Source organism: Brassica napus, chromosome A1 (genome assembly GCF_020379485.1).
Source record: "Brassica napus cultivar Da-Ae chromosome A1, Da-Ae, whole genome shotgun sequence".
Classification (NCBI taxonomy): domain Eukaryota; kingdom Viridiplantae; phylum Streptophyta; class Magnoliopsida; order Brassicales; family Brassicaceae; genus Brassica; species Brassica napus.
This window is the reverse complement of record NC_063434.1, coordinates 2,865,709-2,878,292: the sequence shown is the minus strand read 5'-3', so window position 1 is coordinate 2,878,292 and position 12,584 is coordinate 2,865,709. Positions and strand designations below refer to the sequence as shown.

General features: G+C 40.4%; 3 protein-coding genes and 1 pseudogene across 3 annotated transcripts; 3 read left to right on the top strand and 1 right to left on the bottom strand.

The window, feature by feature from the left end:
* Window positions 1–80: 80 nt before the first annotated feature.
* Window positions 81–2,359, top strand: LOC111199939 (annotated as a pseudogene).
* A 186-nt stretch (window positions 2,360–2,545) lies between these two features.
* LOC106368895 (probable sugar phosphate/phosphate translocator At4g32390) lies at window positions 2,546–4,099 on the top strand. Its single transcript, XM_013808998.3, has one exon. It carries the CDS (start codon window positions 2,672–2,674, stop codon window positions 3,725–3,727), a length of 1,056 nt encoding a protein of 351 aa, XP_013664452.1. The 5' UTR covers window positions 2,546–2,671; the 3' UTR covers window positions 3,728–4,099.
* An 843-nt stretch (window positions 4,100–4,942) lies between these two features.
* On the top strand, window positions 4,943–6,912 carry LOC111203895 (adenine nucleotide transporter BT1, chloroplastic/mitochondrial-like). The gene is made up of 3 exons (XM_022698032.2): window positions 4,943–5,765; window positions 5,942–6,103; window positions 6,257–6,912. Exons 1-3 carry the CDS (start codon window positions 5,256–5,258, stop codon window positions 6,731–6,733), a joined length of 1,149 nt encoding a protein of 382 aa, XP_022553753.1. The 5' UTR covers window positions 4,943–5,255; the 3' UTR covers window positions 6,734–6,912.
* Window positions 6,913–7,011: 99 nt separating this feature from the next.
* LOC111203360 (cellulose synthase A catalytic subunit 1 [UDP-forming]-like) lies at window positions 7,012–12,447 on the bottom strand. Its single transcript, XM_022697101.2, has 14 exons — window positions 12,106–12,447; window positions 11,448–11,643; window positions 11,201–11,367; window positions 10,931–11,045; window positions 10,646–10,835; window positions 10,258–10,524; window positions 9,797–10,142; window positions 9,567–9,704; window positions 9,348–9,473; window positions 9,013–9,225; window positions 8,630–8,897; window positions 8,352–8,548; window positions 7,923–8,273; window positions 7,012–7,833 (listed from the first exon to the last, which is right to left on the bottom strand). The coding sequence occupies exons 1-14, from the start codon at window positions 12,184–12,186 to the stop codon at window positions 7,246–7,248; spliced, it is 3,243 nt and encodes a 1,080-aa protein (XP_022552822.1). The 5' UTR covers window positions 12,187–12,447; the 3' UTR covers window positions 7,012–7,245.
* Between the last annotated feature and the right edge of the window lie 137 nt (window positions 12,448–12,584).

The following is a 12,584-nucleotide window of genomic DNA, read 5'->3' as shown; positions in this document are numbered from 1 at the left end:
TTGGAAAATTTTAAAAAGGAAACTATATATAAAAATAAATAATAGTATTTAAATGTAATATTTTAAATTCATTAAAGGTATCAGTGTAATCAACCATCGTGAGAGTTAACGTGAAAACGACACATAGGAAACTGACTTCTCAAATAATATTATAGAGATAGCATGTTCAAAGTATTGTATAGTCACAGAATTAATTTTTGGAGTTATTATGTACAGTATATGCAATCCAATTCCTCTTTTAAATCTATTTTTCCAATAAATTATTCTTAACAAAATAATAAAAGGAAAGGTTTTTGTTTATTTACTTTTTTATTTGTGAAAAAAAAGACAATGACCATATATATATATATATAAAGGATATATGGTCATCACCTATGTTTACAGAGAAAAAAAATTAAGAGACAATGATGACGATGTTGCCAGATAATTTAGTAGAGGAGATACTAAGTCGTGTTCCGGCCACATGTCTGAAACGTTTACGATCAACATGCAAACTATGGAACGGTATATTCACCGATAGGAGATTCGCAAAAAAATCACTTTTATAAAGCCCCAAAGCAATATATGGTTCTCAAGCTAACGGAGGAATATAGGCTTTGCTCATTCCGTGGTGAGCTTGGACTAATAGATCCGGTTTGTTCAGCTCAATTCAGGATATCTCATGTCTTTCACTGCGATGGCTTGTTGTTATGCACCAGCGAAAGCTACAATAGAATCGTGGTTTGGAACCCGTGTACTGGTCAAACCAAGTGGATCACCGATCCCACCGATCGTGTCATGTATTGGGTAACTTATACTCTTGGAAGGTGCTACCAAGAAAATAATTATAGCTATAAATTATTGAGACACGTGCCTTGTTACGAGAAGCTAATATTTGAAATCTGTGAGATCAACTCCGATTTATGCTGGAGGATTCCTCATGATGTCACTCCAGACTGCTTATTACAGGTTCCTCATTACAGCGTGTATTTGAAAGGAAAGACCTACTGGTGTGCTTCGGATTCAAAAGAGCTTGATGTGTGCATGCATTTACTGAGCTTTGATTATACAACAGAGAGATTTGGACGACTGTGCCTTCCTGGCCCGTATTGTAGACTCCATACTGTGTCTCTATCGGTTGTTAGAGAAGAGAAGCTTTCAGTGTTATTACGACCCCATGATAGACTTGGAAACAAGATAGAGATATGGATAAGCAGTCCTATTGATGATTCCAAAGCTGTGTCGTGGAGCAAGATCTTCGCTTTGGATGATCCTCGTCTTGGCTATTGCACCCGGACAAGTTTCTTGGTGGATGATGAGAAGAAAATCGTTACATGTCGTGAAAGGTGGATACGTAGCCCTGACAATACCAAGGCCAAGCCCTACTACGTCTTGCAATACATTGTTGGGGAGGATAATGAAGTCACGCTACTGGATTTTGGAGCATCTTCTCAGTCGCATTTACATTCGCAACTTTTGTTTAATTATGTACCAAGTCTGGTTCATATCCAGTGACACCTAGAGGGCAAAAAGAAAACATTATTATTTCCAGCTACTTACAAATATTCCAGTGCCTAATTAAGACTTCTATTTGTTCAAATTTTACGATTTTTTTTTATAAATAAAAATATTTTACTCATTCGTAGATTACTTCAAAATACTCGATTCTACTACAGGCAGACTGCTTCGAAACGTTTTACTACAAAATATTATATAGTTAGCCTTCTCAGTGGTTAATCATTTAAATCATTTTACATCCTAGTATTTAAAAGAGAAGGCTAGTTATTTGAATAGCAGGTTACATATAATAAATTTAATAAAATTATATTGTATATGGGATTGGCTTAAGTTTATGAATTATCATGAGTATCTCTTATCAGCTCAAAGACAAAGAATAATAAAGACTTTAGGTTAGAACCAACTGTCATCATCAGCTCTTAACAACGCCATACTTTTAAAAATTAAGTTGCCACCCTCCAATTCTTTTATCAATAACTTATGTTTTGTCAATCAACCTAACCTAACAGTCTGAAGACCAGTAGTTAATGTTAGGCAAGACTAGAAACATCAATGTGAATAATACAATATTTAATGTAAATATTGATAAAGGTAAATGTTGAAGTAGACAATGGATCCCGATCAAATTCAGAAAAATAACATAGTAATAGTCTTATTGATAAACAGTATACTAAGGTGTCGTAAAATGGAAATTTGAAGGAAATATTGACTAGTATGAATCATTTAAATACATTTTTACAGGTACAAGAACATTGCCTATCAATAACTGTAACTTTAGTCATACTAAAAATATCCCACATCACATCCACATAAAATGTTATAGTATGTAATTAAAATAAAACATTGAAATTAATAAAATAATTTTTAAATAAGCAAACATATTTAAGGATGTAATCTAAACATAAATTAAAAATTAATTAAATTTGGTAAAAGTGAATAACAAACACTATTATACATTTAAAAAAATCAAAAATAATAGCGAGGGAGAATTTTTAATGGGCCCCAGATCAAAGCCCATTAGTGCCACGTAGCGTAGCCCAGTCATGCCAACCCTCTCTCTCTCTACATTAACACCACACCAAAAAGTCTCCTCTCCACTCCCCCCCTTTTATCCTGCACCCTCGACACTATCCTACGCACCTCCTCCTCCGTCGAAAAAGCCACCACCACCACCATGGGAAAAGGCGGCGCCCTAAGCGATGGAGTCATCAAGAAGATCATCCTCTCCTACACCTACGTCGCGATCTGGATCTTCCTCAGCTTCACCGTCATCGTCTACAACAAGTACATCCTCGACAAGAAGATGTACAACTGGCCTTTCCCCATCACTCTCACCATGATCCACATGGCCTTCTGCTCCTCCCTCGCCGTCCTCCTCATCAAGGTCTTCAAGGTCGTCGAGCCGGTGTCAATGTCCCGCGAGACTTACCTCAGATCCGTCGTCCCGATCGGGGCCTTGTACTCGCTCTCCCTCTGGCTATCGAACTCCGCCTACATCTACCTCTCCGTCTCCTTCATCCAGATGCTCAAAGCCCTCATGCCTGTCGCCGTTTACTCGATCGGAGTGCTCTTGAAGAAGGAGTCGTTCAGATCTGAGACGATGACGAACATGCTCTCGATCTCGTTCGGAGTCGCGATCGCTGCCTACGGAGAGGCCAAGTTCGATACCTGGGGAGTGATGCTTCAGCTTGGAGCCGTGGCCTTCGAGGCGACGAGGCTTGTTTTGATTCAGATCTTGCTAACCTCTAAAGGAATCAATCTCAATCCGATTACGTCTTTGTATTACGTGGCGCCTTGTTGTTTGGGGTTTTTGTTTTTCCCTTGGATCTTCGTTGAGTTGCCGGTTCTTAGGGAGACGTCGAGCTTTCATTTCGATTTCGTTGTGTTTGGGACTAACTCTGTGTGTGCCTTTGCGTTGAATCTTGCTGTGTTTCTGTTGGTTGGGAAAACGTCGGCGTTGACTATGAATGTGGCTGGTGTGGTGAAGGATTGGTTGCTGATTGCGTTTTCGTGGTCTGTGATTAAGGATACGGTTACGCCGTTGAATCTGTTTGGGTACGGGCTCGCGTTTTTGGGGGTGGCGTATTACAATCATTGTAAGTTGCAGGCGTTGAAGGCTAAGGAGGCGCAGAAGAAGGTTCAGCAAGGTGGTGATGAGGAAGCTGCTGGGAAGCTTTTGGAGGTTAGGGAGAGTGAAGGTGGTGGTAAGCGTGATGATGCTGAAGACTGATGATCATTGGTTTGTGGATCTGATGGATGTGTGGAATGTTTCAGAGGAATAAGAGCTGAAGGGTGGTTTGTTAGGATGATTTTGGTAGCTTTGGAGGGGAGTTTTTCAGCAGGGTTTTTGCGCATCTTTCGGGTTCTCACTACTTTTGCTTAATCATCTCTGTTCTTTGAGTTTTTTTAGTTGCTATGTTATTTACCTAAGTTATGGTTTAATTACTATTGGATGGTACAATGTCTTACAGTATTATCACACGAACCTTTGTGGTCTATGGATCTCTTTGTTATTTTCTTTTCCTGCTTCTTTATGAGTCTGTGTTGGTGACAGTTGGTTTAAGTAGTTTACTTTATAATTCAAGTTTGGTTTCTTTGTTTATTGTGAGCTTTGGTGGTGTTGAACATGAAATTGACCCGTTTGTGTCAGGAAGGCATGTTAAAAGTTACAGAACGTATTAAAAAGCTCAACCTAAAATTTGAGATAAAGGAACATAATGTTGGAGAGATCAAAAATGCATCAAGGATAAATTAGTTTAAGCTAAATTTTCTCTAATATTCTACTTAATACTACTTCACATGATGACTGATCAACAAAAGTAAAAGCATTCAGATGCTGGTTTAATAAAGCGTCTCGTTGTTAGGTACATTACAGACAACAATCACATGCTCTTTTATTACACTTCCCTCCATCGAGCACAAGTAAACTAACCATTGTATCACCACCAATACGTAGGAAGTACACAAAGGCTTTGGGTTTAAGCATAAGAAACAAAAGCCTATCAAATAAGCAACCTGTAAATGCGGATCTAATTGTTTCCACGCAATCCTTTTCCTGAAAGTTGATTGAAATGTGTCTATGGGCTCTTCTTTTGAGAGAGTATTATTGAGCATATAACTTGATTGAAAATTTACTTAACTAGTCTCTCTATAACATGTGTTGTAATTTTCTTCTTTTCGTATTTAAAAAAAAGTCATAGTTTCTAAAATACATACAATTTATTTTCTTTCAAATTCAGCTTGATGGAGTTTCGGTTTATGCTTGTTCATATTCCCAAAAACAAAACGATAACACTTTCTCTACGCCTCTACATTTCAATGTCGGCAAATATTGCGTGGTGTTGCATTCCAGTTTCTAAGTATACTATAATATCATAATGAGTTAAAAATAAAAATAAAAATAAAAATAAAAATAAAATGCAAGAAAAGAATAAAAAACCTAATCGGCGTCTACGTCCCACCCAAACCCACTGACTCCACCCACCTACCAACCCCAAATAGGGCGAAAAAACCAGACTGGTTAAAACCCTAAGCTCAAACGAAAGAGACGACGACGACTGAGAGAGAGACATAACATACTCTCTCTCTCTCCTCCTCTTCACACCATTCGGAAATTTCATTCCTTTTATTTCCTTTTTGGGGGCCGTTAAAGCTCATCACTTTCAGACAGCCTCTGTCAGCTCTGTATCGTGAAAGAAAAAAGATCTTTCCTTTTTACTTAAACCGCATCAGAAGCTTCTTATTGTGTTTGGGAAGCTATGGTGAAAACCGGAATCCAGCTGTTCGACGATTCAAGGAACGGTCTTTTCTCCGTTTCCGATTTGGGATGTGACTGGAGCTTAACCGGCGTTAACCACCACCACCATACAATTGGTGCCCTATTCGCTAGCGTCAATCAAACTAATCCATTCGGTTCGGGATCCATCCCTTCCAACGCCTCCTTATCTGCACAGCTCAATGGGAAAGTGGAAGAGTGGGAGGAACTAGTTAACGGCGAGAAGAAGAAGAAGAATGGTGGTGGGATGAAGTTGAAGATAAAGATCGGTAACCCTTCCTTGCGTCGGCTGATAAGCGGAGCCGTGGCTGGAGCCGTGTCGAGAACCGTGGTTGCGCCGTTGGAGACGATCAGGACGCATCTGATGGTGGGAAGCGGCGGGAACTCGTCCGCGGAAGTGTTCGGTGATATCATGAAGCATGAAGGTTGGACTGGTCTCTTTAGGGGTAATTTGGTCAATGTCATTCGTGTTGCACCTGCTCGTGCCGTTGAGGTACACACAATGAATCCCACCAAGTATTGACTAAAAAGTTTCTGACTTTACTTAATAATAATATCTCTCGTTGACTTTGTATCTGTGACAAGTCTTGTGTTGTGTTGTGTTGGTTGACACTGTCTTATGCCAAAAATGATGAGCCTTTTGGTACTCTTTTTTTTTTGTATGTGTAGCTTTTTGTATTCGAGACAGTGAACAAGAAACTGTCACCAGAACATGGTGAGCAATCAAAGATCCCAATCCCAGCTTCATTGCTCGCTGGTGCTTGTGCTGGAGTTAGCCAGACTCTCTTGACATACCCTCTCGAATTAGTCAAGACTCGTCTTACCATTCAGGTTTGGCTCCTCTCGGTTCTTAAAAACATTAATAACTTAGTGTTCCAAGCCATTAGCTGAAGGAGTTGAGGTCTTTGTAACATGTTAACTTCTTTTTTTGAGGCAATGGGTTTGGACTGGTACAGTTTTTTACTTACGGCTCACTAAATGCAGAGAGGTGTTTACAAGGGGATATTCGATGCATTTGTGAAGATCATACGCGAGGAAGGACCCACAGAACTCTACAGGGGTCTTGCTCCTAGTCTTATTGGAGTTGTTCCGTATGCAGCCACCAACTATTTTGCATACGACTCTCTAAGAAAAGCGTACCGGAGTTTTTCAAAGCAAGAGAAGATTGGAAACATTGAGACTCTTCTGATAGGTTCTTTAGCTGGTGCGCTATCTAGCACCGCGACTTTCCCTCTGGAGGTGGCTCGGAAGCATATGCAGGTGGGAGCGGTTAGCGGGAGAGTTGTGTACAAGAACATGTTGGACGCTCTGGTGAGCATACTTGAGCATGAAGGTATTCTCGGTTGGTACATTGGGCTTGGACCTAGTTGCTTGAAGCTGGTTCCTGCTGCTGGAATCTCGTTCATGTGCTATGAAGCTTGCAAGAAGATACTGGTCGAGAACAACAACCAAGAAGCCTGAGTTTTGGAGTTGTATGGACTCTCATGGCGATTTTTAAAGGTTTTATCAGAGCAACACAGTGGGTATATTAGGATTCATAGTTCTAAATTTATCATACCACTTGAGATTTCAAAAGATTTTCATTTTTCCATTATGTTGTGGATTCTGATTTTGATTCAAATAAGCTTATATTGAGGTTACACAATCTTTTCTTTTCTTTTTTGTTGTATACAACAACTAAGCTTTAATATTACAGAAGTGTAACTCTTAAGTCTTAAAAAGGTGAAGCAAAGTAAATATATAAGAAAAAAAAAGAATTAAAGATTATCTTTTGTAGACTTATGTATCATTTGGTTTACACATCTTCTCCACTGGAAAAACTATAACATACCAAAATAATTAAGATCATCACAACAATGACAGCCACCAACAGTTTCATAACTCTCTTGCTACACAGAGAAAGCTAACACTGCATCACCATAACCGCTCGGTTTCACCATAATATGCACACAAAATGTATATAAAAATAGGGTCTAAAAGACACCACCAGGGACGGCATTGGGGTTGGCAGCTGGAGTGACAGAGACAAATGGATTGATCCTGACCCAAAGCAACGAAAAGATGGAGGCGAGAAGAACAGACCAAACAATGACGATGGTTGGTGTTCTGTTCTGTCTTCCAAGCAGACCTTTCAAGAACGGGTAGAGATGGGCAATGACCCACAAGGCGAAGAAAAGCTTCCCAAAGAGCGGACCCCATGACTGGTACCCGCTGTTAATAGCGTAAGAGACACCAGCCACAATGCCTATCATGTTCACAACTAGGACCGTGGTTGGTGGAATGAGAAGAGCTGTCCATTTGAAGATGTAAAGCTCTGCGAAGTCCCCATCTTCGTCTGAGGCTTTTGATGTGACGGTGAAGTTAGTGTCGATGCCCGCAAGTACCTTGAGTAGACCTTGGAAGACTGCAAAAAGATGAGCAGATGTGCCTCCAATGACCCAGAACTGCTCGTTTCTCCACCAGTCCTCAATGCTCACACCGCTCCATCTCAGCTCCAGGATTCCAGTCACAGCAATGGAGATGAAGAGAAGAATGAACCAAATACTCGCGTAGTTGCTTATCTGCAACAATGTTGTTATAGCTTTTAGAAACCAGATGATGAAGATTACAATTCGAAAAAGGTAAACAAGAGTGGTTCTGTTTTACGAACCTCAGGTATGATGAACTTGTCAGTGATGAGGCAAAAAGCTGGAAGAATACAATAGGCGATGAGAGGGAGAGCTGTAATAGGGTAGACAATGGTGTTGATGTAAGCGAGCCTCTCCAAGAGTCTCAACCTTCCTGTATAGCCATACCAGATAGGGCAATGTCTACTCAGAAGAATCTCGATAGATCCCAACGCCCACCGAAGAACTTGGTTCAAACGATCAGAAAGATTGATTGGTGCAGATCCCTTGAACGCAGGTCGTGGAGGATTGCAGTAGATAGACATCCAACCACGAGCATGCATCTTGAACCCAGTAAGAATATCTTCTGTCACAGAACCATAGATCCAACCAATCTAGCAAAAAAAAAAAAGATGTCATCAGAGAGGTGACAAAGACAACAGAAGAGCCTGTGGCTGCATTTGAATACTTACCTCTTTTCCCCACTCAGTCTTGTCCTCGTAACCACAGCTTATAACATGAATAGCCTCCTTGAGAAGAGTAGCTGGGTTGGTCGTTGGTGGAATGCCACCTTGTTCCATAAACGTGGCAGCAATAAACACTGGCGACTGACCAAAACGCTTCTCCACACTCTTCTGGGACATTAGAATAGATCTATCATCATCATATCCTGCATAAACAAGACTTGTTAAGTTTATATCATCATCACATGAACACTTCAAAATTGTTTCACTATAAGCTCATTTCAAACCTTCGAAACCCTCATCGATGTCGTCCATGTTGAAAAGTGGAGCATTGGAATCACTTCTGCTGATGCCTCTCCTTTTTTGATCATAGCTATATTTCTTACTGTTCTTTCCTTTCTTCCTTGAGCCGCAGCAGCTCTTGACAATGATGTTTGGTTGTAAATCTTCCTCTGTCAAGACAGGATCATATCCATATAGAGCTTGCCTGTTGAAACAACATCCAGTACCCACATATACTGGACCTTGGATACCATCTAACCCCTTCAAGTTAATCTGCCCAAAGTAACAAACATCTAAGTCAGGCAACTACCAGAAACGAGTAAATCCAACAAATATATGAACAAACAGAAAACAAAAGACTGTGTGCGAATGGGGGAGTGAAGCTTACATCGAAGAAGACAATATTCCTGTTGGCATATCGATCGTGCAAATCAATACCATCGAAACGCTGTGGGAACTGGACATAGCAGCACTTCTTTCCGTAAGCAGGGTCCATCAAGAAACACATGGCTTCTTTAATAGCCTTGCTGTTGTTGAAGTAATGATCACAGTCCACGTTCAAAAGATATGCTCCATTGGTAAGAACAGCAGAAACACGGATCTGTCAAAGTAAAGAGAAGCTAAATCAGGAGAGAACAAAAAGAATATGAAGCAACGGCTGTACAAGGCACTGAATAAGAGAGAAAAATAGAGGACACAGTAGGATTTAGAAAGATGACAAACCAAGGCATTCATAGCTCCAGCCTTTTTGTGATGCTGGAATCCAGGCCGCTTTTCACGAGAAACATAGATGAGTCTAGGCAGCTCATTTCCATCGGTATCTAGACCTCCGCTGTGGCCTAAGAACACCTGAAATTGAAACAAAAAGATGCAGCATAAATAAACATGTCCTGAAATCGTTGCCTTCCATTACTCTCGCCGTAAAGAATTGTTTTACTGTACCTGTATCATTCCAGGATGATCTCTGGTGTTGTTACCAGGCCAGGGAGTACCATCCTGCATCGTCCAGCCTTCTTCAGGGATTTTCTGTGCTTTAGCAACAAGTGCATTGATCCTCACCTTAAACTCCTCATACTCTCTCTGTCATCACAAACCAACACAAAATATTTTTTAGTCAATCAATCTCTAGTCTCTATAATGGATGAGAGAAGCAGATGGATTATCAAGTGGACCTTCATAGCTCGTCGCTCTTTAACAAAAGAAGGCTGGATCTTGTCCTTCAGGTAATCTATCTTCTGCTGAAAATAGAATTCAGGAGCCCTGGGTTCAATGCTGAATTTCTTGCAAAAAGGCACCCATTTCTTTGCGAACTCAGCAGTTTCAGAAAGAGATTCGAAGGTAAGCATCGCTGCACCATCATCTGAAACATAACAGGCTACTTTATCTACCGGATAGTCCACGGCAAGAATCGAGAGAACTGTGTTTGCCGTTACAAGAGGTGGCTCTTTCAGTGGGTCCACCGTACTAACAAACACATCAACAGGAGTAAGCTGAGATGGTTCACCCTCTCGATCATATCTACAATAGGAAAACCATAATCAAACCACTAAATAATTAAAACTGTGTAAGATGGTATCAAATTAGCACACTAAGACATAAGATACGAGTGGGATGCATAGACCTAGAGACCAACCTTATAGCGAGACGGTCAAGATAAGTCTCTCTGTTAATGGGGTACCATTTGGGAAACTGATCAAGAAGCCAAGAGAATGCAAACCAGATCTCACAAATAACTGAGGTCAGCCACAATGGATAAGCATCTTTCACAGGGTGAGTTGTACGATATTGCAAGAAGAATCCCAAGATGATAAGCCGGAGAATAATCACAACACGATAAGGTGTCAGATGAGAAGGCGGGATAGGCACAATACGGCTCATAGGAAGTCGCGAGTCATCAGCCCTGTAAGCACAAGATCCACAATTGAATGGAAGGAAACCAAAAAAAAAACACACTCAAATTTGAATATGAGTTGGAAAGTTGCAACCAAATAGAGCATATAAGAGCAAGAAAGACAACTCACATTTGGAGTTCTTCGCCATTGGAACCAGTCCCTTCAATCTCTCCTCCTTTCCCTTCATGATATTTACCAGTCATCTGTAACATGTTCTTCTCCTGTTTCAGCTTCCAGCCTTCAACCCTTTCTTTCCAGTCAACGTTTCCAAGCCCGTAAGAGTTCAGGTCTTTGGACGGGTCCACGATCCTTACAGGAACTGCAATTTTCAGGAAGAAAAAGAAGCTATAAAATGAATATGAATTGACATAAAACTAAGGCATATGGTGTACAAAGCAAAAATAATGTGAATACCAGGTTGGCGTGGGTCAATATATGGAGATGAAATGGCATTCCTGTCACCAGGCCCCAAAGGTCCTGATGTAGTTCGCACAGATTGTGTATCAGGCGTCCGAATCTCTCCAGAAACCTGTTTGTATAAGAAAAAAAGGTCAATAGTCTATTGAAAACAGACACAACTAATAACATAGACTATTTATTGATGTTAAGGTTATTCACAATGTAGCATTGATGTGAAATTCTTGAGCAGTGCAAATAGTCTAAAGCGAAAATGTAGGTCCTTACCCCATGTCCATGGGTGAGAAGAGGAATTGGCTGAGAATCATGTCTAGAGGAGGAAGAAAACTCTTCACGGCGTCTCGGCTTGTTAGCTCCTCCCTGGGCGTAGCTGAACTCATTCTCGATATCATCAACATCATCCTCATCCTCATCTCCTTCAACACGAGGACTCCCTGCAACATTCCAAAACAAAAAAAGTTGTTAAGCACATACAGCAGCAAAGACTAAATACAGAAAGAAAGAGATAACTGACCCCTGAGCCGTCTGTATCTAGTCTTGCAGTGAGGGCAGCACTGAGTTCCATCTTTCCTCTCGTAATCATAGCAAGGACGACACACAGGGAAGGCACATTCATTGCAAGCCACAAAGAGATCTCCAGTTTCGGTGAGACCAGCGTGGTCACCACAGATCTGGCATATCTCACGGTCCATATTCTTCAAAGGTTTGGACTGCAGTTTCATCAACGTTGCACCATTGTTAGTATATTAATTAAAAGAAACTAAATGTAATGCATATAAATACACAAATAATTAACAAGAACCATCTACAAAATCAATGAAGATGTGTCCCATGCAAGGATCTAACGAGATCTAACTGATAAAAGAAGCTGAACAGTTAGATCCTTAGATCAATAATCAAACTCCACCGACAGTTTCCGTAATAAGAAAAACAAAAAAATGAGTTTTTTTTAAATTGATAGATCTGGTAAATGATCACTTTATGACAGCAACTGAAGTCTTGAAGCAGAAAAGTTACTATTTTTAGAAACTTGAGATATAGACTAACCAACTACACACTAACAGAAGCGAAATCTAAGTGAAAGATCTGAATCTGAGTTTCCATAATCCAACATTGAATGAGCTTTAGAACAGAAAAAAAAAAAAATCTAGATGAGATCTAAAATGACGAACCCCGCCGTCAGATTCGTGACGGATACGAACGAGCTCGTTTCTCCGGTAAGATCCAGCAACCAAGCCGGAACTGGCTTCCATCGCTGATGAGTGAAGAAGTCAACGAGCCACCGACAAATACACAGAGATAGAGAGATTGCAATTTCAGTTCTTTGGCCGATTCAATACGGCATCTCGAAAACCTCTCTCGAACTCCAAAGAAGATGTTCACACTAACACTCTCTCTCTCTCTCTCTCTCTCTCTCTCTCTGTATCTCTTTGTCTGATTTGAGTTTTAACAAATCTGCTTTTGCCTATTTAATCGCTGTGTCTGTGTGTTCCGTTCCTTTTTAATTTTTTTCTTATTTTAATAATAATGACAAGTGGAGTGGATATTATTTCACCGGAAGTGGTGACGGCAGCCTCTTCATCTCCTATTCTTTGGCTCGGCTCATATATCGGCTAGGCTTATGCATCTTGGTGTTTTTCTATAAGCTGAG

Bases quoted from the DNA above. Each gene is read 5' to 3' on its own strand.
- LOC106368895 (XM_013808998.3), top strand. From the start codon at position 2,672: ATGGGAAAAGGCGGCGCCCTAAGCGATGGAGTCATCAAGAAGATCATC.
- LOC111203895 (XM_022698032.2), top strand. From the start codon at position 5,256: ATGGTGAAAACCGGAATCCAGCTGTTCGACGATTCAAGGAACGGTCTT. The intron at 5,766-5,941 runs GTACACACAATG...TTGTATGTGTAG, and splicing joins CACCTGCTCGTGCCGTTGAG to CTTTTTGTATTCGAGACAGT. The intron at 6,104-6,256 runs GTTTGGCTCCTC...CACTAAATGCAG, and splicing joins AGACTCGTCTTACCATTCAG to AGAGGTGTTTACAAGGGGAT.
- LOC111203360 (XM_022697101.2), bottom strand. From the start codon at position 12,186: ATGGAAGCCAGTTCCGGCTTGGTTGCTGGATCTTACCGGAGAAACGAG. The intron at 10,525-10,645 runs GTGAGTTGTCTT...TTGTGCTTACAG, and splicing joins AATGGCGAAGAACTCCAAAT to GGCTGATGACTCGCGACTTC. The intron at 8,549-8,629 runs GTTTGAAATGAG...TTGTTTATGCAG, and splicing joins CATCGATGAGGGTTTCGAAG to GATATGATGATGATAGATCT.